At 36.6% G+C, this 25333-nt stretch overlaps 1 protein-coding gene across 2 annotated transcripts in view; it reads right to left on the bottom strand.

The window, feature by feature from the left end:
* Nucleotides 1-25333, bottom strand: part of LOC121453250 (rho-associated protein kinase 1) — a 127858-nt gene that overhangs the window by 2426 nt on the left and 100099 nt on the right. For both annotated transcript variants that reach the window (XM_041659843.1, XM_041659844.1), the window contains exons 20-32: nt 24461-24645; nt 22612-22681; nt 20267-20361; nt 18244-18409; nt 16566-16659; nt 15546-15634; nt 12638-12826; nt 10880-11039; nt 3930-4000; nt 3653-3741; nt 1480-1558; nt 1071-1332; nt 302-509 (exon numbers count right to left, since the gene is read on the bottom strand). In XM_041659843.1, coding sequence (XP_041515777.1) covers nt 302-509; nt 1071-1332; nt 1480-1558; nt 3653-3741; nt 3930-4000; nt 10880-11039; nt 12638-12826; nt 15546-15634; nt 16566-16659; nt 18244-18409; nt 20267-20361; nt 22612-22681; nt 24461-24645 — 1757 coding nt within the window. The remainder of the gene's footprint in view (nt 1-301; nt 510-1070; nt 1333-1479; nt 1559-3652; nt 3742-3929; nt 4001-10879; nt 11040-12637; nt 12827-15545; nt 15635-16565; nt 16660-18243; nt 18410-20266; nt 20362-22611; nt 22682-24460; nt 24646-25333) is intronic.

The raw sequence follows: 25333 nt of genomic DNA, 5'->3' as shown, positions 1-25333 counted from the left end.
TGGAACTTGCTCTGTAGACCAGACTGGCAGCCTCAAACTCACATAGAGGTGCAAATGTGCCTCTGCCTCTGAGTGCTTGGCCTAAGTGTGCGGTTACCATGCTCGACTAGGTTTCTAATCCTGTCTGCATGTGCATTTGCACACCAGATGACAGTAATAGATGCTTGTGCTCAGGACCTCTAGAAAAGCAGCCAGCCAGTGCTTTTAACTGCTGAGCCATCCCTCCAGCCCCGAGGTTTCTAATTTTAATAGTTTCCAATAATTTTTATATTACTAAAAAGGTTAATATTTTAGTCTTTACCTAGTTTTTCCAGATGTATTTTTGACCACTTTCCGGAAAGACTGATTTGCAGTAGATCTTGTTGACAGCGTTCGAGGAGAGGCACGAACAAAGCCAGAAGGTGGGTTTTTAGGAATCTTCTTTACTAGATGAGTTACCCACTTTTTTTGTTCATCCTGAGAACATGCTAACAGCAGCATATCTCTTGCTGATGTTACATCATAACTTACTGCATTAAAAAACAAACAAACCCCACAAAACTTTCGTAAAACCATAATACAGTATTTTTAAAAACTATTAAATTCTTAAGTTTTCATATTCTTAATTTTTAAGATATTATAGTTAATTATCTTTGGACAATATCTTTGCTTCAATTTGGCTAAGACTGAAATTTTTTCTAAAAACCAAAAAGATCAAAACCAATAGTCATAAACACAAGAAAAATCAGAACTACAAACACTGTTAACAGTAAAATATGCTCATTTTAAATACAGCAAATGTATCTGTAGAAACTATGCCTCCTTAGAGCAGACTGTCCCGGTCTGTGGGAAAGTAAAGAAAGATGAAAACTCTAAGGAAAGTAGTGGGACTCACCCAAAGCTTTTCTTTCAACTTAAAGCTTCTTACTGGTATGCCTATTGGAAAGGGATGACCTGCTGTCGATGTCCACTAAAAGCTGAGCCACTTTCCACGATAAAAGGCTGCTGCGTGGTCCCTCAGGAGCCAAAAGCACTTTAGGGCCCACCTACAGAATTCGCACTGTTGAGTCCGCCCACACACTGCATCTCACCTTTGCATGGGGAAATCAAGTCCTCTTTCTTGTCTAGGTGATCCCTGTGGCACTTAACATGGCATCTTCGGCACTCTAGGGCAGGGGGTGGCTTAAAGACATGCCATAGAGGTTTGGCACAGGCCTCACAGTTGGCAGGGAAGTGGTAGAGTGTAGGAATGAATTCATGGCCTTTGTGGTTCTGGAAGTTAGTTTTTTCACCTTGTTGAACAGGTTCCATTTCTATGTCTTTCCTACATTCGCCTTCATTTGCATATAGTATCTACATTTGGGAATGGTAGAGAAAGATTGAAAAAAATAATAATCTATAAATAAAAAGTCTAAATGCACAAAAACACTGATATCTATTTCACAACACACCAATTACTTAGGTAAAAGAGCCTTTAAAATTATAATGTAACATGTGTACCTGGAATATTTTAGGAATTTCTTCAGTTTCAGCTCTGTATACATCTCCTTGGGTTACAGGTCGGACATGAAACAATTTACTAAAACAGAGATAAATGATATAAACCTATTATAAGAATCTCATTGGTAACAAAAGGCACACATTTCTCTGAAGAGAACATGTAAGTAGCAAAGAAGCAAACAAAAAGATGTTCAACATCAATAACCATTTAGAATATATATATATACACACATACATATATACACATGGTGTCACAATATAGCTTTCAAAATTTTAAAAGAAACAATAGGGCCTGAAGAGATGGCTTGTATACTGTTCTTCCAGAGAACCAGTGTTTGGTTCCTAGCACTCACATCTGGTGATTCACAATTGCCATTAACTCCAATTCAAGAGGCTTCAAAGGCATCTACACTCATGTGCACACTCACCACATACACATAATTAAAAATAATAAAAATAGGCTGGGAGGTGGTGGCACACACCTTTAACCGCAGCACTCTGTAGGCAGAGACAGGAGGATCTCTGTGAGTTCGAGGCCAGTCTGGTCTATAGAGCTAGTTCCAGGACAGGCTCCAAAACCACAGAGAAACCCTGTCTCAAAACAAAACAAAAGAATCCTTTCCCCACAATAAACCTTTAAGTATAAAACTATTAGCACCAAATGTTGAGGAAGATGTATAGAAGCTGGATCACTCACAAACTGCTGGTAGAAATACAAGATTACATATGCAATTGAAAAAGATGGCCATTTGTTTTCTGAAACTAAACTCTTATTTTTACCACTCCGCTCAAGTTCATTATTCATAACTAATGCTTTAAACAGTAGAAAATATTACCAGAGCTCTCTCAATTTTTATATTCTAACTAGTGCCATCTCCAAACACTTAACATAAAAATATCTTATGCATCGTGCATATGTTATGGTCTATGTGTGGAAGTTAGAGAACAACTTTCTGGAGTTTATTCTCTTCTTCCACTTTGTGGATTCCGGGGATCAAACTTAGGTCATCAGACTTGGCAGCAAGCACTTTTACTCACTGAGCTATTTTGATGACCCTTCATTTAACTTTATGTTATCTATTGTATAGCACTTACCAAACTTCATTTTGAATTTATATTGTTCACTTAAAAATTTTCAACTAGTTGTCTCTAAGTTTCTTATATGTAGAACCTATTTATCTTTACTTACATTATATATACACCTCTATGATAATATGGATAATGTACAAGAATAAACACAAAGGAAAAAACCTTAAGCTTATTAAGTCTTTATTATATTACTAAAAAAAGAACAGCTTTTGTTTACACTATTTAACATAAACCACTGATGGTATCAGTATGCTGATTAAACAATCTTACACTAAAAAAAAAAAACATTAATTTTCTGTGGTTAAGTGACTTACCTGTATGTGCACCATGAGTGTGCCTAGTGTTTATGAAAGCCAGAAGAGGCTGTACAAGCCTTCTATAACTGTAGCTATAGTTGTGCTGTCCATGTGCATGCTGGGAAACAAACCTGGGTCTTCTACAAGAGCAGCAAGTACTCAACCTCTGGGGTACTTCTAGAGCCCCAAATTTTATTTTTTGAGATGCTCATAAACATCAAAAATCACTAAATACTTGAGATAAAAATTTGCTTTTCAAAGCACATAAGTCTTGTATACAAGACTTTCCCTCTCACATTCTACTAAGGTTAGACTTTAATTCGTACACGTGCCTGTTTGTGTCAATGTGGGTCCATACACACCACAGTGCATGTGTGAAGTCAGAGGACAACTGCAGAGTGTTAGTCCTCACTGTTCTACCTTCTCTGAGACAGGGTCTCTTTGCCACTGTTTAAGCCATGCTAGCCTGCATACTGGAGATTCTCCTATCTGCCTCCCAACTCCTTATAGTGGTATGCTGGGATTAGAAGCTTGCCCTACTGCATTCTTTTATGTGAGTTCTGAGGAACAGAACTCACATACGTATGGTAGCGCAGCAAATGCAAATTTTACCCACTGGGTCTACTTGTTCGGAAAAATAGGTAAAACTGTTTAAATAACACAAAAGGTCAAATCATTCTAAAAATAACTGAAAAGTAAATAGTCAAGTGACTGTAAAAATTTGTAAAACAACATCATCAACAACAACAATAAAAACCTAAAAAACAAAAAAACCAAAGGCAACTTACTCTATGTCCAACACCATCGATGGACTGGATTGTTCCTTATCTTGTTCATCATTATAGAACAATATTTTTTTGCTGCTTACCACAACATACTGAAATGACAAAAAGTGAAGAAAAATGAAAAGAGCAACTTAACTTCATTTAAAATGACTAGCATATTTCCCATTTATGTCTACATTATACTGTATTAATTTAAAACCAAGGTTAGTAATAGAGCAATTAATATAAGTTCTATACTTTATAGTAAAACATGGAACAAAAGAATTTAGGAATATAGTACCTGTTTCTTCCAGCCATATCTTTTGATATTTCCTCTATTTGGTACAGAAAGCCAACCTTCAATTCTTGACTCTAAAAGGAAAAAAAATGGTATACTAGTCAATCTTAAATTATAAAACCAAAAGAAAAACTACACGTCTGACAGCATGCAGCAACAGGCAATAGAAAACAGCTAAATGAATAAATGCTATAATTTGTTCTTTCATGCTTCAATCACACAAATGAACTTTAATGGCCAAAGACCGCAGAAATAAATCCCAAGCCACTTTCCCCATAAAATTAACATTTAGTATTCAATTGGAAAGGTATGAAGTAACAATGTCTTTAGGAGCCAGGCATACTGGAATGGATTGCAGCTTAAATGGATATGATATACAATATTTTAAATATTACATAACATTCATAAAAATATTCAGCAAAATAAAAAAGAAAAGAAAAGAAATGCAGCAAGTTGAACTATTCCGAGCCATGACTTATACAAGAGCAGGCAAAAGTACTGAGGTGTCCTATTACTCACAGAAGACAAGAGTAGAAGATAAATAAATAAGGAATGCAGGCAGAATCAACTAGATACAAAGAATAAGAGAAAAACATTTTATTTGTTTTCTCAGTAAAATATCCTAAAAGACGTTTGAATAAAACACTCAATGATTCATTAAAATTGTTCAAATTTGTTTGGGAGGCACTTAACAGGTTAAGTCTAATTCCAAACCATCTCAAACTAATGAAGTCTTATGTCTTTTATGCTTATTCAACTCAATAAACAGAAAATGAGCACAGAAATTGCTAGTATTTATACCATAAACTGCTGACTATTCATGACCAAAGTCTTTTATGGCAACTGTTGCTGCTATTACATGTTTATTCCTTTTGTAGTATTATGTATCAAAATCAGGGCAGTGGTCATGCTAGGCAAGTACTCTACCAGAGTTATACCACCAGCTTCTTTTTGAGATAATCTCACTATATAGCTTAATTGAACTTATTATGTAGCCCAAACTAGTCTTGATTTTGAGATCGTCCTGCCTCAGGCTTCTGAGTGCTGAGAAACAGGGTGTGCCGCACCACGTCTGATTAAATATAACTAAAGTTTATTAGAAGTGTATGGGGAATAAAGATGATTCCTTTAGAGATGGTTATATCAGGTTGAAGATAAGAAAATTGAATTTCTTTCTATATTAATCTTGTATTTAAAACATAAAACAGAAAGGTAACCAATTTTAAAGTACATTTTTCTAAATGTGATTATGGCTGAAATTACAATCCTAGTAGGGACATTTATTTTTTCTTCACATAAAACTGAAAGCTCAGTCTTACAGTAATAATAACAGTGTTATTAGTGAGCATTTGAGAGCTCATATTTAAGATTTGTCTAGTCCTAGAATATAGGATGTCATTTGTACATATAGTTCTACTGTCATCCTCCACTTAAAAAGAACTACAGCACCAAGGCTTAGGCTTTTCAAAGCCTCCTCCATCCGTATCTGTAAAAACTCCAGGGCTCACACCTCTTAATTTCTGAGGTTGTATATCTAAAATACAATGTCTATCTTCATAGAATTAAGTTACTGCGTATAATATTCCTTTTGCTTAACATCCCCAAGGTCTTACTTGTGTTAAGTCACCCTCGTGAAAACTGGTTCACTAAATGAAATTGCAGTAAGTTAAAAAATTCAAGTTTTTTTTTCTATTTCTACCTGGCCTTTTCTTTACTACTATTACTATTATTTATTTTGTCAAGTATGTTTCTCTTCAATAGTTCTTTCAAGTTTTGAGAGAGCAGGGACTACACACTCATGCTTGCTTCATAAAGTCTATGGCTTCTGATACATAGAAAACATAGAGTTGATAATGAATTTATTATTTTGCTATTCTGCCTCTTTTCTAAACTAGTCAAATAACTCTAAATAATGGTTACAATTTAAAAATCAAACAGGCAGTAACTTGGGGAAAAGGTTGTTCATGTATTGATCATTCATAAATCTTTTAACTTCGGAAAAGAGAAACACTACTAGGAAAACTTTCCACTAATATGGCAAAAATGGAAGCTCTTATTCTAAAGTATGGTTTATAAGGTGTCTAATACTAGTAATTCTTCACTAAAATAAAAGCCCTTGAATCTTTATCTTTATACAAAACAGTAAGGTCTAAAATACCCTTTCCTACCTACTTCAGGGACTTCTCTACATTTGGGTTAAGATCAGGAATACAGAATTAAACATGAACTTGTGCGAGTGTGCACAAACACACACATACACACACACTGAAGAGATGGTTTCTCAACAGAGAAACGACACTAACTTCTCTATTTCCTCTCCTTATTAATGTATCTAACTAGCTCTAAATGCAGAGCTCCTGAAAACTACAACTGTGACCTAGATGGCAATGTGCAAGTCGAGTGCTGTAAATTCATCTTTCACATCATACACTGAAGTTAGGTTCTTTAGAGAGAAACTCAGAACTTACACTAGCTTTTCATCAAAAATTTGCCACAAAAGTACAAAACTAACTTGGATTTTATACAATGTATTTATATAGCAATTTTAACTAAAAAAAAAAGTCTGTAGTACTGCAACATCAACAACTGACTCTAACCCAAATAACAGACTGAGCCCAATTGGATGTAAATTAATAGTTAGCACAGGCAATTTAAATATCAAGGCCAATCTTTTAAGTTTACTTTAATACATTACATACAATTTAATAGAGGTAGGGAACTACTGTGCAGTGTTTTAGTTCTATTCTCCATACTCAGTGTGCCAGATCATCATCTGCTGGAGAACTTCAGTGATCTTTAGAGTTCAGAAGTTAGGTATACTTCATCAGGCGATGAAAGGAGACAGAGACAGAGACCCACATGGGAGCACCGGACAGAAATCTCAAGGTCCAAATCAGGAGCAGAAGGAGACGGAGCACGAGCAAGGAACTCAGGACCACGAGGGGTGCACCCACACACTAAGACAATGGGGATGTTCTATTGGGAACTCACCAAGGCCAGCTGGCCTGGGTCTGAAAAAGCATGGGATAAATCCAGACTAGCTGAACATAGCGGACAATGAGGAATACTGAAAATTCAAGAACAATTGCAGTGGGTTTTTGATCCTACTGCACGTACTGGCTTTGTGGGAGCCTAGGCAGTTTGGATGCTCACCTTACGAGACCTGGATAGAGGTGGGCAGTCCTTGGGCTTCCCACAGGTCAGGGAACCCTGATTGCTCTTCGAGCAGATGAGTGAGGGGGACTTGATCGGGGGAGGGGGAGGGAAATGGGAAGCGGTTGCGGGGACGAGGCAGAAATCCTTAATAAATAAATAAATTTTTTAAAAAAAAAAACAAAACAAAGAAACAAACAAACAAAAAAAAATTAAAAAAAAAAAGAAGTTAGGTCTAACTGATGACCAAGTACCCATGGAAAGTGTTATAAGTGGCCAAGGACTGGACAGCTGAGATATGTTATAGTTTCTATATAAATAATGTTTCAGAAAAATAATGAAAGATAGTTACTTTATTTATAGAACTGTTTATACAGTCAAATCACTGAACTAAAAATATAGTTTGCACTTAACAATCTATTCAAAGTCCTTTTATAATATGCAAATTCATTTACTAATTTAAAAAAAGATTTATTTATGTATATGGGCCTTTTGTCTGCATGTACACCTGCACATCAGAAGGCATCAGATTTCATAGGATTACAATTACAGAAGGTTGTGAGTCACCACGTGGTTGCTGGGAATTTAACTCAGGATCTCTGGAAAAGCAGCCAATGTTTTTAACTGCTGAGCCATCTGTCCAGTCTCCACTACTAAACTGAAGTAAAATTAAAATTTTAGTCTTCTTCAAGATCTATTCTAGATAAGTGAATGATACGCAACTTATATTAAGGATAAAATACTTTGTAAAACCTTACTTCTTATTTGTCAAAACTATTTTTAAGCATGCATCTACTGCATGGTTAATTTAATATAAATTTTTAACTGAGGATAAAAATATCTAATGCAGGAGGAAAAGTAATTTACATTTTTCTGTAAATGAGTTTTTCCTGTTTATATGTAAATCCATTATACATGTGCAGTGCCAGGAGACCAGAAAAGGGCATCAGGTCCCCTGGAACTGATATCTGTGAGCCACCATAAAAATGCTGGGAACTAATCCAGTCCTCCTCAAAAGCAGCAAGTTCTCTTAACTACTAAGCCATCAGCATAAAGGAAAAGTAATTTTGAAATATTAGCCTTTAATTTCTACATGCAATAGGGAAGTCGGGTTCAGCTTGATCTAACACGACAGCACAGTGATGAACAACAGTCAAGAGTACCTGACGTTTGGTAGCCACAGAAACAAACTATCTGAAAAAAAATACCTTAAAGAACAAACAAACAAACAAACAAAAATGCAAAACAGAGCCAGTAAAAACATTTAAATTCCTTTGCCAAATGACTCCCAGGTTAATCAGGAATCCTAACCTGAAGCCTGCCAATCAAACCACCTCATGTGTTTGGTCATTTTACATGGCACCGACTTATCTTTTATTAATTTGCCTTCAAATTATGTTTACTAATAAGGCATAAGTCACTGAAAATGTAGAAAAAACCAGTAACACATTACAAAGCTAATAAAAACAAACACATAGGATAAAGAAAAAGCCCTCCTTGAGATTTTGGGTTAACATTAAATACAATTCCTTTACTCCAAAAGCATCCCATGGTTAACAAAAACATGAGTTTATAATTTCAGTTTGAAAACTAAATACTGGTATAACTGTCTTGGTTAACCCCCATTCCTTTAACTTGTTTTTTTTTATTTTTTTATTTATTTATTTTTTTTTCCATTCCTTTAACTTGATATAAGCTTCAGTTACATGGGAAGAGCAATCTCAATAGAAAATACCTTTATCAGATTGCCTGTAGCCAATTTTATAGTACACTTTTCTTGATTAATAACTGATAAGGGATAGCCCAGCTCACTGTGGGCAGCACTCCCTCTAGGCAGGCATTCCTAGACTGTATAAGAAAGCAGGCTGAGCAAGCCATGAGAAGCAAGCCAGTAAGCAGTGTTCCTCTGTGGCTTCTGCTTCAGTTACTGCCTCCAGGTTCTGCTTGAGTTCCTGACTTGACTTCCCTCATAGATGAACTGTAACTCAAGAACTCCAAGTTGCTCTTCAAAAAAATTTTTTATTTAGTGTCTATGCATGGTTTCTCTGCATGTGTATCTGTGCACCACATAAGTGCCAAGTGCCCATAGAGGCCAGAAGACAATGTTGGCTCCCCTGGGACTAGAGTTACAGATGCTTGTGAGCCACCATGTGGGTGCTCTGAATGGAACCCAAGAGCTAGTGACCACGCAGTCATCTCTCCAGACCTAAGCTGCTTGTGGTCATGATTTTTTTTATCTCACCAATAAAAACTTTAAGACAATAGTCAAAAGTCTCTAAAAGTCACAGACACACACACACACGTATATGTATATTTTAACTAATTCTGATCTCAGATGTCTAAATAGGCGAAGCAGAGGTTCTTATTAACCCATGGCAATCTTCCTATGTCCTATGATGGACAGCTACAACTTTCTAGAGGCAGAAGCTGCATATGAAAGGCAAACCCTGCAAAACAGAAGGCATCCCTGACCTTAGAATGGGATGTGCTTCTTCCTTCCATTAACGCTCACAGAAACCTGATTTTGGGCAAGCAAATATACTAAAGCATGATGGCAAAGATACCAGTGCAAGAGGGCAGATATCATACATGGTCCTTTGAGTACCACTTTCCTGAACAACAGAAATTTTTAAAAGTAGTCTATTGACTTTATAAAAATAGAAACAACAGTGTATTTTGTTGAAATATATTACTTGTCTGGCTTAATAAAGTGACTTTCTACTCATGTATTATTCAAAAAATATACTAACAAAATCTATTTTCCATTATTTGGTTAAAGAAAAAACACTGAACTAAGAATGTTGTCACGGCAAGTATATATAGTATACGTATGCTTAAAAGTTTGTTAGAATTATCTCATTTTTATGTGTGTGGGTTTTTTTTTCCTGTATATATGTTTGTGCACCATGTGCAGGCCTGGTACCTGTGTGGAAATCAGAGGAGGGTGTTGGATTCCCTAGAACTGGAGTTACAGATGGTTGTGAGTCACCATGTAGGTGCTGGGAACTGAACGTGGGTCCTCTGAAAGAACAATGCTCATAACCACTGAGCCACCTCTGCAACTACACAATTTAATATTTATCCTAGCCACTTCATTTGAACTCCAATTAAGACAAGAACGCATATTCATTTATTTGTATTTATTTATACTTACTTTAATTAGGGAAAGAGAAAAAATGAAACATTAGGCATTTACTTCTGTTCATTTTTTGGTTGGTTTTTCCCTCACCCTCTGTCTTCTCACAGTATCACCTTTTCTCTATTTCTTCAAACATTCAACTTGACAAAGACTACTGAAGGTTTCTCACTAAAACACAGGATAGGCTTTCTGCAGGCAGGCTGCTATGGCTCTGTTTATCAAATTACATAAAGCAGTGGGCACTCATAAAAATACGTTAAAGCCAGGCATAGTGGTGTACATCTTTAAGTTCAGGATGGGGTTGAAGGGTGGGGATACGGGGTGGAGCAGAGGCAGGCAGATCTCTTGTTTGAAGCCTGCATGGTCTACAGATTAAGTTCTAGGACAGCCAGGTCTACACAGAGAAACCTAATCTTGAAAACAAAAGAACGTTTTATTTTCTTTAAACATTCTCAGGCACAGCCTCTTAGCATATTTGAGTAATCTGCTTATGACTGGTTTAATTTTACAAAATGTACCTAAGTAAACAACCATCACATGTCTTGGTTATTACAAACAATTCCTTCTTAAAGAGTCAGGAACAAAATGATGAAATAAATAATGAATATTTCCATGACATCTGAGCAAACCTGGATGACAGAACAAACAGAATTCTTCTTACCTGGAAGGTTTCCATCAGTTTCATCAGCACTAGGAAAACTAGCAACACTAGTTGAATCCGAAAGGTCCAAAAGTTTTGCACGCAACTGTTCAATATCACTCTCTTTGCTAGCCAGCTGCATCTGAAGTTCATTTCTGTGTGTACATTCTTCTACCAATTGCTATTTTTAAAAAATATCAAAATAAAAGTAAACAGAATCAAATAACTCCAACATTAATAATTGGAATGCAAATGGGTAATTAAATTACAAGTGTGAAATATGTTGTACACCATGAACGTTTATTACTATGGTTGGGTTTTCTTTTGCCAACAGTCAGCCAGGCCCAGAACTTCTTAATTCAAGTAGATTTCTTGCCTGCTCCAAGTATCTGAGATAGGAGTATGCTATTAGTACCGTGACAACCACCACAGATGAAGCTCTGCAAAAACTAGGTTCTTTAGATAACCACCCCCCTTTTAAATATGGATATGAATGTTTTACCTACAAGCATGTGTACCATGTGTGTGTCTGCTGAATTCCCTGAAATTGGGGTTACAGATGATTGTGAGCTACTGTATGGGTGCTGGGATCAAACCCATGTCTTCTGCAAGCACAACAAATACTCTTAACCACAGAGACATCTCTCCAGCTCCTCACCTTACTTTGTTAAGAAAATTTTCCCGCTAAGACCTTAAGTAGTTGTGGAGAGGGTGCCTCAACTGGCCTTCCCTGTAATCAGAATGATGACAACCCTAATTGTCATCATAGAACCTTCTTCACCCAGCAACTGATGGAGGCAGATGCAGAGCTCCACAGCTAAGCACTGGGCTGAGCTACCAAACTCCAAAGAGTGGGAGGAGCAATAAGTAATATGAGCAAAAGGGTGAAGACCATGATGGGGAAACCCACAGAAACAGCTGACCAGAGCTAATGAGAGCTCACCGACTCTGGACTGACAGAGGGGAAACTACATAAAACCAAACTAGGCTCATTGAATGTGGATGACAGTTGTGTGGCTGGGGCAGTCTGTGGGGCCACTGGCAGTGGGACCAGGATTTATTACTAGTGCTAGAACTGGCTTTTTGGAGTCCATTTTCTTTAGAGGGATACCTTGCTCAGCTTAGATATAGGGGGAGATGGCCTTGGTCCTACCTTAAAGTGAGGCAGGACAAAGTGGCAGACTCCATTGACTCTCAATGGGAGGCCTTACCCTTCTCTGAGGAGTGGATGGGGGGAGGGGTGGGAAGAAGGTGTAGAGAGCAGGAGGGAGGACATGGGGGAGGATGGGGAGGGGAGGGAGGGGGAACTGGGATTTTTATTTAAAATAAGACTGTTTAAAAAAATAAATTTAAATTAAAAAAGGAAATTTTCTTTTCTTTCTTTTAAAATATAAGGTAGGAAAAAAATACTTAAAATGCCAGTAAATTTATTTTCTGGCTACAAATAAATTAATCTTAAAAGTATAGAAAACTCAGGGTAACAAAATAACAGACTCAAATCTTGAATGTAAATGAGTCTTGAGACCATTTTACGTTCACAACTTTACATTATTGATATGTCAAGAAGTGTAAAATATTACTGGCATTTTGATTTTAGAAAAGGAGAAACTTAGAAAAATGATCTACTTATATCAAGAACTTCTAACCTAAGCATAACCAATATAACAGCCATATCTCAAATTTTCACACAAGTAAGTCTACTTTAAGCAAGACAAGTAACACATATTGACACACTGAGGAGATGATCTCTATATGCATGGGCACACACACAGACCTTACCGCTTGCATGTCGTTCAGCTCCTTCTGGTGTTTCACCACCATTTGGTTAAATTTCTCTCTCTCTTGGTTAAGTTCCAGTTGTAGCTTCCTATTTTCCTTTTCTTTTTTTCTCAAATCTTGTGTATTGGCTTTTTTTCTATCAATTTTGAAATCTTTGCGATTCATTATTTCTGCCAATTTGTTAACTGCCTGTTCAAACATTAAAATAGTATTTGTGAGTATATATATACTGTACCCATTCAATTTTAATGTCTATTAAAATATATTGGTTTTCAAAGTCATGCAGATTTTTTTTCTTGGTCTCTGTGTGTAAACTTACGTTTCTATGAACAGACTAACCATGAATGGTGGTTCAGATAATTAACACTAATGTCTTCTTTAGTCCAATGTGATAAATCAGGCTTGCAAAAAGGAAACTTGTTTAACAATACTGTAGTATATTACTGTACACAAGATATAAAGAAAGAAATACAACTATGTCCTAAATACTGTAGATGGTAAAGGAGGAAGACACATAAACTACACAGTACAGAGATAAATGCAATGGTGCTATCCAGACAGTACTCCTATAAAGACACCCCAGAGAAGAAAAGGTCCTTAGAATGACTGTATATGTTTCCTTCCTTCCTGCTTATTTATTTACTTACTTACCTACTTATAAGTCTCATTATGTAGCTGGCTGGCCTGGAACTCAATACATAGACCATACTGGCCTCAAACTCAAAGAGCTCCACTTGCCTCTTCATGAGTGCTGAGATTAAAGATGTGCACCACTGCACTCAGCTCCACATGTTTCTTAAGAGAGTTAGGAGATAGATAAATGATGAAAACATATGAAGGAGTGAAGGCAGGGATAGTACTCTAAGTATAGTTAAAAGGCTAGAGAAAAATTACATTCCTTTGGACAAGTAGGAAAGAAAGGTAACCAAACATCTGATTAGGTCACAGAGAAACTCCTTTCCTTTGGTCATGGCTTGTGTGTGTGTGGGCACGCATGCTCACATGTGTATACATGTGTCCAGAGGCCTCAGGTTGACATTTGGTATCTTTTTCAATAGCTCCCTACCTTATTAATAGTACTGAAGACTTATTTGTACTTTATGTGTATGTATGTTTACTTCTATGTATATATGCATGCATGCCTACCATACGAATACATAGTACTCAGAGAAGTCAGAAGTCATGGTGTTTTTTTCTATTGAAACATAAAAAAAAATGATAGCCCCCCATTAAGACAGAAAAAGCCCTAATTTAGCCCATATCCACTGATTAGGTTCCCTTTAGGATGAGACACCCCTGAGTAATTTTAATATATTTAGATTTTAATAATAAATCAAAATATTTACTTTAAAAATAAATTCAGAAACAAAAAGAGTGTGAAAAGCCATTGCAATAACATACTCCTCAAAGGCAACCTTCACTAAGGTCTTCTGCATTTAATTTAGTCTTTTGGGTATATATCACCTTCTCAGGCTTCCTATGTAGAAAAATGGAATGAATGGACTTGACCAACCTATATTATATCTAATTTAAATCTCTGAATATATGACTGTCAAAAAGATGACTAATTATTATTTCAATTAGAAAAGCAGATTCTTATTTCACATATGCATGTGTTTCTATGTGTGAATATGAATGTGGGCATGCAGAGGTGAGGTATCAGGTCCTCTGGAGCTGGAGTTACAGATGGGTCATAAGCCTCCCTGTGTGGATGCTATAAACTGAACCCAGGTCTTCTACAAGAGCAGTAAGTACTTTGAAGCACTGAGATGTTTCTTCAGCTCTTGTTTAATTTCTGTTTCTGGGCTTATTTTATTAAGGTTAAATATTTTTCCAATGTTTGCTAGACAATGTTTTTCTTATTGTATTGGTTTTCTCATTTATAAATATTAATGCTGGCAAGTTTGTCTTATTTAAATTTTTGTTGATAGGTCCTCCACAGACATATAAACATTTACGTAAAAAATGTGTATCTTCTCGTTCATAGTCTGTTTTGTACTAAAAGTGAAATCTGCATTTGAGAGATTTTAAAACATCAGTCAAGCACATTTTAAAAAGCTTATTTTAGTTGCAACATAAAAGACTGATATGAAAGAAAGTAGGGCAGCCAGGCATTGGTGGTATACGCCTTTAATCCCAGCACTTGGGAGGCAGAAACGGGTGGATCTTGAGTTTGAGGCCAGGAGTTCCAGGACAGTTAGGGCTGTTACACAGAGAAACCCTGTCTTAAAACACCCAAACCAAACCAAAACCAAAACCAAAACAAACAAAAAAACACATTACAAAATCAAACAAAAACTGACCTAGATATATAATCAAATGTAAAACAATTGATTTTTTTAAAAAAATCATTCCTACAGGTTCTTACTACCAAACTACCTCTCTGGCTTTCAGTCTATCCTTCTTTCATGTTTCTATTGTCAATAATAGGTTTTTTCAACACAAACTACATCACATTCTTCCTTTTTTGCTGGGCAATGGTGGTACACTTGGGAGGGAGAGGCAGGTAGATCTCTGTGAGTCGAGGCCAGAGTGAACTCTAGGACACAGAGAAATCCTGTTTCAAAAAAGAATAAAAACAAACAAACAAATAAAAACCCCAAAACAAATTTTTTCTTTCTTGGGATGGTATGAATAGAAGTCAAAGCCTCATGCACACTAAGTAACTGCCCTACTCTATAATTTCACTTACTAGTGAAATTACTAGACAAGCTAATTTTCTTAACTAAAATCCTACATCTCATGCTAAGTCTTCTATATTTAAACAGGATTCACTTTATTTGTTCTAATGAAAAGCTAAACCCTATGACCTTCATTTTGTAAGAGCATGCACAAAGAACAATTATTAGTTTTCTGATTTTACCATATTCAAGTGCAAACCAATGGGAAGGGCTGATGGCACATATACCTGTGTTTTAAGTGTCCGTTCAGTACTGATATTCTTTTCAAAGGCAGCCTTAAGATTATTTATCTCTTCCTCCTTCTTCAACTTATATTCTGCCAATAAATTATGTAAAACATTATTGCATAGCATTAAGTAATTTCATCTGCATTTCAAACTAACAATGTCTTCAATTACTGAAATTACTATACACTATCATACAGTACCTTTTAATAATTTCATTAAAGTAACTGCTTAATTTTGTTTTAAGTACAGGTAAGCCCAGGATGCCTTTCAACTTACAATTCTCTTGCAAGAGTTGGCATGAATTTGCTCATTGTCCAGCTCATTAATATAATTCTTATGGCTACACAAGTTAGTTAACACACGAAAACAAGTATGTAAAAACCCAATGTAAAACATAACTAAAAATTAATCTCAGAATTAGCTTTACATTTTTTTCTTTTTTGACATGGTCTCAATCAGGCGCCCTTGAAACTCAGTCTGCCTCTGCTCCTGAATGCAGGAATTAATTAAAGGTGTATAGTGTCATGAATGGCTACATTGCTTTTCTTTTTTTCTTAAAAACAGGTGTGTATTCACACACACATGCACTCTAATATGGAACATTTGAAGGCACCAGAGAGGCCTGAAGAGGGAATCAGATTCCCTGGAGTTGGAGTTACCAGGGGGTTGTGAGCTGCCTAATGTAGGTGCTGGGAATCAAACCTGGGTCTTCTCTTGAGAACAGCAAGCTATCTCTCCAGCCCTCATAATACAGATTAAAAAATATTTTTTTAAAGTTAATTATCACAAACTTTATGTATTATGAGTGTTCTGTCTGCACATGTGTCCCACGTGTATGCCTGGTGCCCTCAGAAGCCGTAAAAAGCGGTGGGATCTTTGGAAGCAGGAGTTACAGATGACTGTGAACCACTACAGTGCTGGGAACTGAACCTGGGTCTTCTGCAGGAGCAGCAAGTTCTCATCACTGCCGAGCCTTCTCTCCAGCCACAAACTGTTATTTGTTAAGGAAACTCTACATACCTTCTTCTGCTGTCCTCATCCTTTCATTTAGCTCTTCATTTTCTTTTCTTAGTATTTCGATATCTTTGGTTAGCATGGTGTTTGTTTCTTCAAGCTAAACAAAGCAAACAAAGTTTAAGCTACAGATCTGTTTTCACCCTTGAAGCTAAAAATCTTTAATACTTAACATCTATAGGCAAAGCAGGTCAAACATTGTTTAACTGTAAAAAATGCCTAGTTTCCAGTTTATGTGTGTGCATGACTCAGGAATGGTGGTGCAAACCTTTAATCCCAGCACACAGGAGGAGAGAATATCGATTTCTGAGTTCAACCCCAGCCTGGTCTACAGAGTTAGGTTCAGGACTACATAGCGAGAACTACACAGAAAAACAAAACAAACAAACAAACAAGAAAGTAAAAGTGAATACATAATTGCTATGAATGTTTTAGGAGCAATTACCTTTCAAAATGATATGTGTATACATATCTGTGTATATATTTATTTATATGTATTAAACATAAAAAGTCAAAAAGTGTATTATAAAAAGAACTAGATAGCAGACTAGGAAATTCGAACTTATTTCAAGTTCTGCTACTAACTAACCTATGTGACCCTGGCGCAGGTCGTCCTCCTGTGTCTCAGTTGTCTCAACTGAAGAAGATGAAAATACTACATTCAACAATGACTATTCCAGGTAAATGTTTTCCATTAATCATAATAACAATTGCACAGAAAGAGCATTATTTATGCCCTCCCCTTCCTTTGGCTGGGTGAGGGAAGAAGTGGGGAGAAGGTTGAGATTTAGATCTAGTAATGTAGTCCAGATTGGCCTGGAGCTGTGTAATCGGGGCTGATATTAGACTTACTACTTAATCACTAAGTGCTGGGATTATAAACCATACGCTACCATGCTTGGTTTATCGTGTGTGTGTGTGTGTGTGTGTACTTGCTAGAGCACATGCATAAAAAACTCAGAGTAGGGCATGGGATATCCATACGTTATCTTCCTCTCCATCTCCTTAATGCACTGAGGCAGGATCTCTTATTCAACTGGAAAGTTGCTATTTTGGCTAGTCTGGCAGCCAGGAAGCTCTCAGGATCTGCTTGTCTCTATTCCCAATGCTGGGATTATAGAAAAGGGTAGACATATCCATGTTTGTATATGGGTGTTAAGAGATAGCATTAATTCTCTAAGCCTTGGATTTGCCAAAAATCACATAACTTCTCAGAGTCAAAGCCAGGCATGATACATCACTTTACCTGTTAACTCACAAATAAATGCTTTTGTAACTTTCATTTATCCAGAATTACTAGATAGTCTACAGTATGAACCAAAGAATAGGGAATTTGTAGGACTGGTTTTGATCACAATGGACTATCAACAATGAGTTTCTTACCCCAGAATAGTTACTCGAATTTCAAAGAAATCTAGTTCATAAGATCACTCTTAACATAGTAGGAGAATAAATGAAATAGGCTAAGCATTTCCTCACATAAAATTTATCTACAGTAAGAAAAAAAGCCCAGTGCATTGAATAAGATTTTCTATCACTATCAACCGTTTTAGATCAAATAAACACAAGTGCAGAATGGTCACTCTACATGAGCTGCATAAGTATATTACATGCATGTATACCCTGATACTTCAATGTATTTTGACTTAAATCAATTTCAGTGAAATATTCACCTATTACTTACCCGACTAACAGTATGATCTTTATCTGTAATCTCTTGTCTATTTCTTGAAGCAGCTTTCTTGCTTTCTTGAGTCAACTCAAAATACTGTTCTTCCAGAATTCCTCGAGCCAATTGCTCAGACTCAGCTTTTGTTTCTGCTAGGTCCAACTGAGTAGAAAGAGTTTCTCTGCAACAGTTTTAAGAAACGAAAAAAAAAAAAATTCAGTTCATTCTCCTTACTTGATCACATAAATGACAACCATTATCTTGTTAGCTATGGTGGCCTATCTGTATTCTTTTTTCTTTCTTCCCCCAAGACAGGGTTTCTCTGTGCAGTCCTGGCTGTCCTTTAACTCTGAGATCTGCCTACCTCTGCCTCCAAGTGCTGGAATTAAAGGTGTGTGTGTTACCATCAACCAGCCTACATGTGTTGTTCTAACAAGTGAAATATTTTTTTTTAAAAATATTTATTTATTTATTATGTATACAATATTCTGTCTGTGTGTCTGCCTTCAGGCCAGAAGAGGGCACCAGACCCCATTATAGATGGTTGTGAGCCACCATGTGGTTGCTGGGAATTGAACTCTGGACCTTTGAAGAGTAGGCAATGCTCTTAACCTCTGAGCCATCTCTCCAGCCTCCAACAAGTGAAATCTTAAGGCCAGCCTGGACTACACAGTGAGATTCTCTCTGGAAACAACAGACTAAAAGAACACATAAAAAAAAAAAAAACAAAAAAAAACTCCACACAATTTTCTCTAAATGACAGAACCAAGGATTTTACTTAAATCCACTACAAAATTTTTATGAAAGTAATGACTTTAATTTAGTAAGCAATTTACTTTTAGAAAAAATAAAAGACTTTGCTGTGGGTCTGGACTGTAAGAGTCAATAGAGGTCAGATTCAAGACACTAAGTCCAACTCACTAGTCATCCCTGTATCTATCTACTGGGTGGGGACTCTGGGCAAGTTCCTTACACTTTCATTATAAACTGAGAGGATTAAACCAAGTTATCCCATAAATAATTCAATGAGATTACAAAAACACAGATTCAGACCACTGTAAACTACCTGCAAACATCGGAAAGAGCACTTTGAAGCTGTTCAGAATTGCCTGAGTGTGGTGGTCATGTATACAGTTCTACCATTTGGGAGGTGGAGGCATCAGATCTGATTAAAGCCAGCCTTGGGTAGAAGAGATTCTGTCTCAAAAACTAACTTTTCAGAATTGACATTTATACTGGGACCACATTACTTTAATTTTTCTGTTTGTCTGAAAGATCCTCTCTTAGATAAGCCATCTTGGTCATGTGTATACTTCCTTGATCTTTGTAGGTTCTTGGTAAATTTGGGTAATGAACTATCCCTAACCATGACCACCACTACCTTTCTTTTTTTCTGCTTAAAAATTATTTATACAAATATATAAAAAACACCATATATCTATCCATCCATCCATCCATCCATCTATCTATCGTTTTGCCTGGATGTATGTAAGTGTACCACATGTTGCTTGGAGCTTATGGTGGCCAGAAGAGAAAGCCAGATGCTCTCAAACTTAAGGTAGACTAGTCTGATATGTGTAGTGATATTTTGTTTGCATTTTAACAAAGTTTGCCTGAAGATAAGAGTGCAAAGCTAAGCCACAAGAGGCCAGGGAGTGGTGGCTCACACCTTTAATCCCAGCACTAGGGAGATGGAGACAGGAAGGGATATGGCTGGGCAGACAGAGGAATATAAAGTGGGAGGAGACAGTCTGAGGACAGGATCGCCCCTTCCGTCTGAGCACTGATAGGGGTAAAAGGTCTCTCTAATGGCTGGCCGCACTGCTTCTTTAACCTCTCAGCTTTCACCCCCAAATACTTGACTCCAGGTTTTTATTAACAACAATTAGAACCTGTGCTACAGATTTGCTATCAATTAGCCCAATAAATTAGCCCCATCAGAATGATGGCACACCTACTTCCCTTTCTTTCAACTTAAATTTATAAATGCCTTTTTGAGTAGAGATTCCTGTTCTGTTCCAAAGCAAAATGGACATACTTTTCACTTTGCAGTTCCTGTATTTTCCTTAAATTTTCTCTGTTTTTTTCTTCAATTTCTTCTTTAAGTTCCTTTACCTGGGTTTTATAAAGTGTCTGTAAAAACAAGTGATAAAGAATGAAGTGTTTATGGTGTATTATAAATAGTTCAGCAATTTTTTTCTTTTGTTTCATGTGCATTGGTGTTTGTGTTTTGTCTGCATGTTTGTCTGTGTGAGGGTGTTGGATCCCCTAGAGCTGGAGTTACAGATAGTTGTGAAACACCATGTGGGTCCTGGGAATTGAATTGGGTTCTCTGGAAGAGCAAACTATGGTCTTAAACTGATGAACCATCTCTACACCCCCGATTTAACTTGTTTTTACTTTTAAGATAATTTAAAGCAATTGCTGGGGTTGGAGAGATGGCTCAGTGGTTGAGAGCACTGGCTACTATTCCCCAGGACCCAGGCTCAAATCCCAGAAAACACATGGTAGCTCACAACTATCTGTAACTCCAGCTTCAGGGGATTCAACACCTAAACACAAACATACATGTAGGCAAAACACCAGTGCACATAAAATAAAAATAAACCATTAAAAACAAACAAACAAACAAACAAACAGCCAGGCAGTGGTGTTACATTCCTTTAGTCCCAGTACTTGGGAGGCAGAGGCAGGTGAATCTATGTTAAGTTGCAGATCAGCCTGGTCTACAGTGTAAGTTCCAGGACAGCCAGGACTGTCACACAAGTCTTTAAAAGAGCAAACAAACAAACAAACAAAAACAAAACAAAAAACAAACAAGTGGTGGCGACACCTGCCTTTAATCCCAGGACTCGGGACAAGAGAGCTCTAGGAGTTTGAGGCCAGCCTGGTCAACAGAGAAAGTATCAGGAAAGAAAGAGATACACAGAGAAATCCTGTCTCAAAAATAAAATAAAATAAAATAAAACAACAACAACAACAAAATACCCTCGTAAACAAAAAAAAAAAACAACAATAAGAACAAGTTAAATCCATGCATTTAAGTACATGAATAAGGTTTACAGAATAGATGGTAGGTACTAGGGGTACAATCTGATAAATGTTAAGTTAAAATGAAATGGCAGAATACAAGCTCTCAAGGTCTGCAATCAAGGACCTCTGCCCACCAAATTCAAAAGCTTCAAAACCAAATAAATTCATATAAAACTATAGACTGAGTTAAACAGAAAAAAGATATCAGATATTATTTCTTTCTCTTTCTTCCCTCCCTCCCTCCCTCCCTCCCTCCCTCCCTCTCTCCCTCCCTCCCTTCTTTCTTTAGGTGTTTTTGAGACAAGGTTTCTCTGTAGCTTTGGTGCATGTCCTGGAACTAGCTCTTATAGACCAGGCTGGCCTCAAACTCAGAGATCTGCTTGCCTCTGCCTCCCAAGTGCTGGGATTAAAGGCGTGTGCCACCACTGACCCGCGACATCTGTTATTTCTACAACCTAAAGATGCTTATGAGGACACATACTAATTAGTGCTTATGCAAGCAGAGTCTCTAACAAAGTCTTTTTTTTTTTGATAAATATTTATTGCTTAGACTGGGCTAGAATTCCCTATGTAATCCATGCTGGACTGGAATTTAAGGACCCTCACTCCACCCTAAGTTAGCTTCCAAGTGCTGGGCATCAGGCATGTATTTCCACGCCCAGCAACCAAGTCTGTTTGAGACAAGACCTTACCCTGTGGCCTTGGCTAGTCTGGATTCACCTGCCTATGACTCCAGTACACTGTCATTAAAAGCCTGCACCACCATGCCCAGCTATCAGAAGTTTTATTTACAGGTATAATTTGATGGTAATTGTTTTTTAAAAATATTTATTTATTATGTATACAAAGTTCTGTCTGTATGCTTGCAGGCCAGAAGAGGGCACCAGACCCCATTACAGATGGTTGTGAGCCACCATGTGGTTGCTGGGAATTAACTCAGGACCTTTGGAAGAGTAGGCAATGCTTTTAACCGCTGAGCCATCTCTCCAACCCCTTTGCTGGTAATTGTTAAAAACTGCACAGAAAAGGTCTTTCCCCTCCTACTTCGCAATTTAAATAGACCATGAACCTTGAAAAAAATATCATTTGCAGAAAAAAACTCATAAACTTCAAGCCGGGCTGTGGTGCACTCCTTTAATCCCAGCACTTGGGAGGCAGAGGCAAGCAGATCTCTGAGTTTGAGGTTAACCTGATCTACAGGGCAACACAGGGAAACCTTGTCTTGAAAAACAAAAACCCCAAAACAAACAAACAAAACCAACCAATCAACCAACCAACAAAACTCTATTATAAAGTTTCTTGTTTAAGTCAGCTTTTAGAGTTTCTACATTAAAAATGATTTTCACTTACAGAAAAATACTGCTCGGCTTCAAGTTGATCTTGTAACTCCCGCATCTGCCCTTCATTTCCTCTGTATTGCCTTTATATAAAAGAAAATCAGCAATCAAATTTTTATATTTATGTTAGGTTTCATTTAAGTTGCTAAAAAAAAATAAAAGGTTTGATGAGATAACTTCTGTAAGAAAAACATTTCAGCATCATTTTATTTTTCTAGCTTATCTGCTGAGAACACACTGCCTGGCTCTATCCTGAACCTATAAAATGATGCCGTGCAAAGCATAGGCTTCTTCATAATGAAAACTTTCTTGAGAAACACATTCATTGTAGATCTCTAAACCATAAAAAGGAAGCGGACGCTGCTGTGGCTTGTTTTCCCTATAGATATCTGTGGAAAGGCAGAGATGCACTTTACAGGCAGAAAGTCACAGGAATGCACTTTAATGTTTTCTACAGTAGACAAAAGTAGAGGTCATAAAATTATTTAAAGTAAAAATGAAGTGTAATATATTTCTGGTAAGGAGAAAGTCAAAATATGTATCACACACAGTAAACATACCTCATAGGAAAAAGGACACTCTAAGGACAAAAACAGACTCAAATACATAGGAACACAATGGAACTTGAAGACCAAGATTTTTAAGGATTAATAATTTTATTCCAAGTTGCTAGGCTTTAATATTAGATAGAAATTGTTTTGTAGTTTAGTAACAAGCCATGTAGTTGATAGAAAATACATTATAAATGTCCATTGAGTATAAAGAGTTGCTTGGAGAAAAATGTGTCAGTTTCATTTTTATGGTTTGGAAAGATCCAGTTAATGTGTTTCTCAAGAAAGCTTTCATTATGAAGAAGCCTATGCTTTGCACAGCATAATTTTATAGGTTCAAGATGGAGCCGGGCAGTGTGGTCTCACCAGATAAGCTAGAAAAATAACACAATGCTGAAATATTTTTCTTGTAGAAGTTATTTTATCAGTGGTATATATATTAACTGGTAAAAATGGGGCTTCTAAATCAAGAAATTTGCCAATATAAATCCAACTTAATAAAAACAGACAACTTATTTCAACGAAACAGGCCTAATGATAGTAGTGGTGGCTCACACCTTTAATCCTAGAATTTGGGAGGCAGAGGCAGGTGAATCTCTAAATTTGAGACCAATCCATTCTACAGAGTGAGTTCTAGGACAACCAGGGCTACACAGAGAAAAAAAACCCAAAGCCAAAATAGAACGAAATGGGTTTTAAAGGTACAATAATATCTGGAGGAAATAAAATCACAACTTGGTATAAGGAATACCCATCTCTCATTTTATGTTTTTAAAGCAGGCCCAGGACAGGCTTTGTCTTCATCACAAATAACCAGGTACATGACATCTTTAATAGGAAAAAAAGACTACAACTCTGAGATAAACCAAAAATAAAATAAATATCCAGAACCACCCCACCCCCACACCAAGATTATGTACCCTTGTAATCTCCAAACTAAAGCCATCTGGATCACTTCCTGTCAAGTAAGGCAGCCTTCATTTTTGCATGCTAGTCTGGAGCAATGTGATGATATTTATAGATACGAAAATCATGAGAAAGCTAGTATTTCCATAATGAGTAGATGACTGCAAAGCCAGCAGCTCTACTATCTGTGTCTTTCTTTAAATACCTGTAATTTGAACCTAATAAGCTTGTCCTTCCAAAGCCTGAACTTCCTTGCAAACATTCTTTGCAAGTAAATTCTTTTATCACAAAACAAACAAACAAACAGGTCTTTTTTTAAACAAATTTTGAGATCATCTGAATACACAAAGTATTAAGTATTTATAGGCCAATAAAAGAACACTAAAAGATACTTTCAAAACTTACTTTGTAAGCTGAGCAAACTCAAATTCTAACAATCTCTTTGCTTCCAATAAAGTATTTATTTCCTGTTTCATCTGTTTTTCTAAACCTTTTAAATTGTCTGCTTCAAATGCTTGAGTCTTCAATTCATTCTGTAACAATAGCCGTTTATTTGATTCCTGTTCCAGCTGCAGGGTGAGATTCTTGAGCTATGATGAGAAAAATGATTGGCATCTTAGTTATTTTGATAATTTATTAGATATGTGAAAGGTTATTAATAAAATCTTGAGAATATTATCCCTTGTACTATTCTAATTTGTCCTTGTGTCTATTATTGCATATTTACTACTAAGTCAAAACAGTATCTAAAGTTTAGATATGAAACTTGTGGGAAAAAGAAAAACTTAGATTTTAACTAGCCTCAAAGTTTTAGAAAATAATGATAAAAGTCATGTCTGGGGAGATGTTTCAAATGGGTATTTTAACTTATCCGTTCATCCACAAATGTTTACGTATTCTATTTTATACAATCCTAAAACTTGGAAAATAGTATTAAGTACTTATTAGTGTAGAAGTCAATGAACTCAAATTCTTTCAGCAGTTTATGTGTTCATTACCTGCTGTCTCCAAGGTGATTATCACAGAGATCATCATACAGCACAAACTCCTTCATCTCTGTCTTGTACATAAAACCCTCCTTTCTGTCCCTTCCCTGGATGGTCTAACACTACGGCATGTTCAGTCTTAACGAATAATCTTAAACTGTTTTATTCTTCAGTTTCTAAATGCCAAACCCTTAGCAAGGCTTTCCTTAATTTTCATAAAGTCACATATATGTTACATATATGCTTGTAATCATGACTGGTCTAAGTTGTCTGTTCCCTAAAGGCATACAGG

Source organism: Microtus oregoni, unplaced genomic scaffold, assembly GCF_018167655.1.
Source record: "Microtus oregoni isolate MIOR12 unplaced genomic scaffold, Mior012 000011F_ref0000422, whole genome shotgun sequence".
Classification (NCBI taxonomy): domain Eukaryota; kingdom Metazoa; phylum Chordata; class Mammalia; order Rodentia; family Cricetidae; genus Microtus; species Microtus oregoni.
The sequence above is the reverse complement of the archived record's forward strand: the minus strand, read 5'-3'. Positions and strand labels throughout refer to the sequence as shown.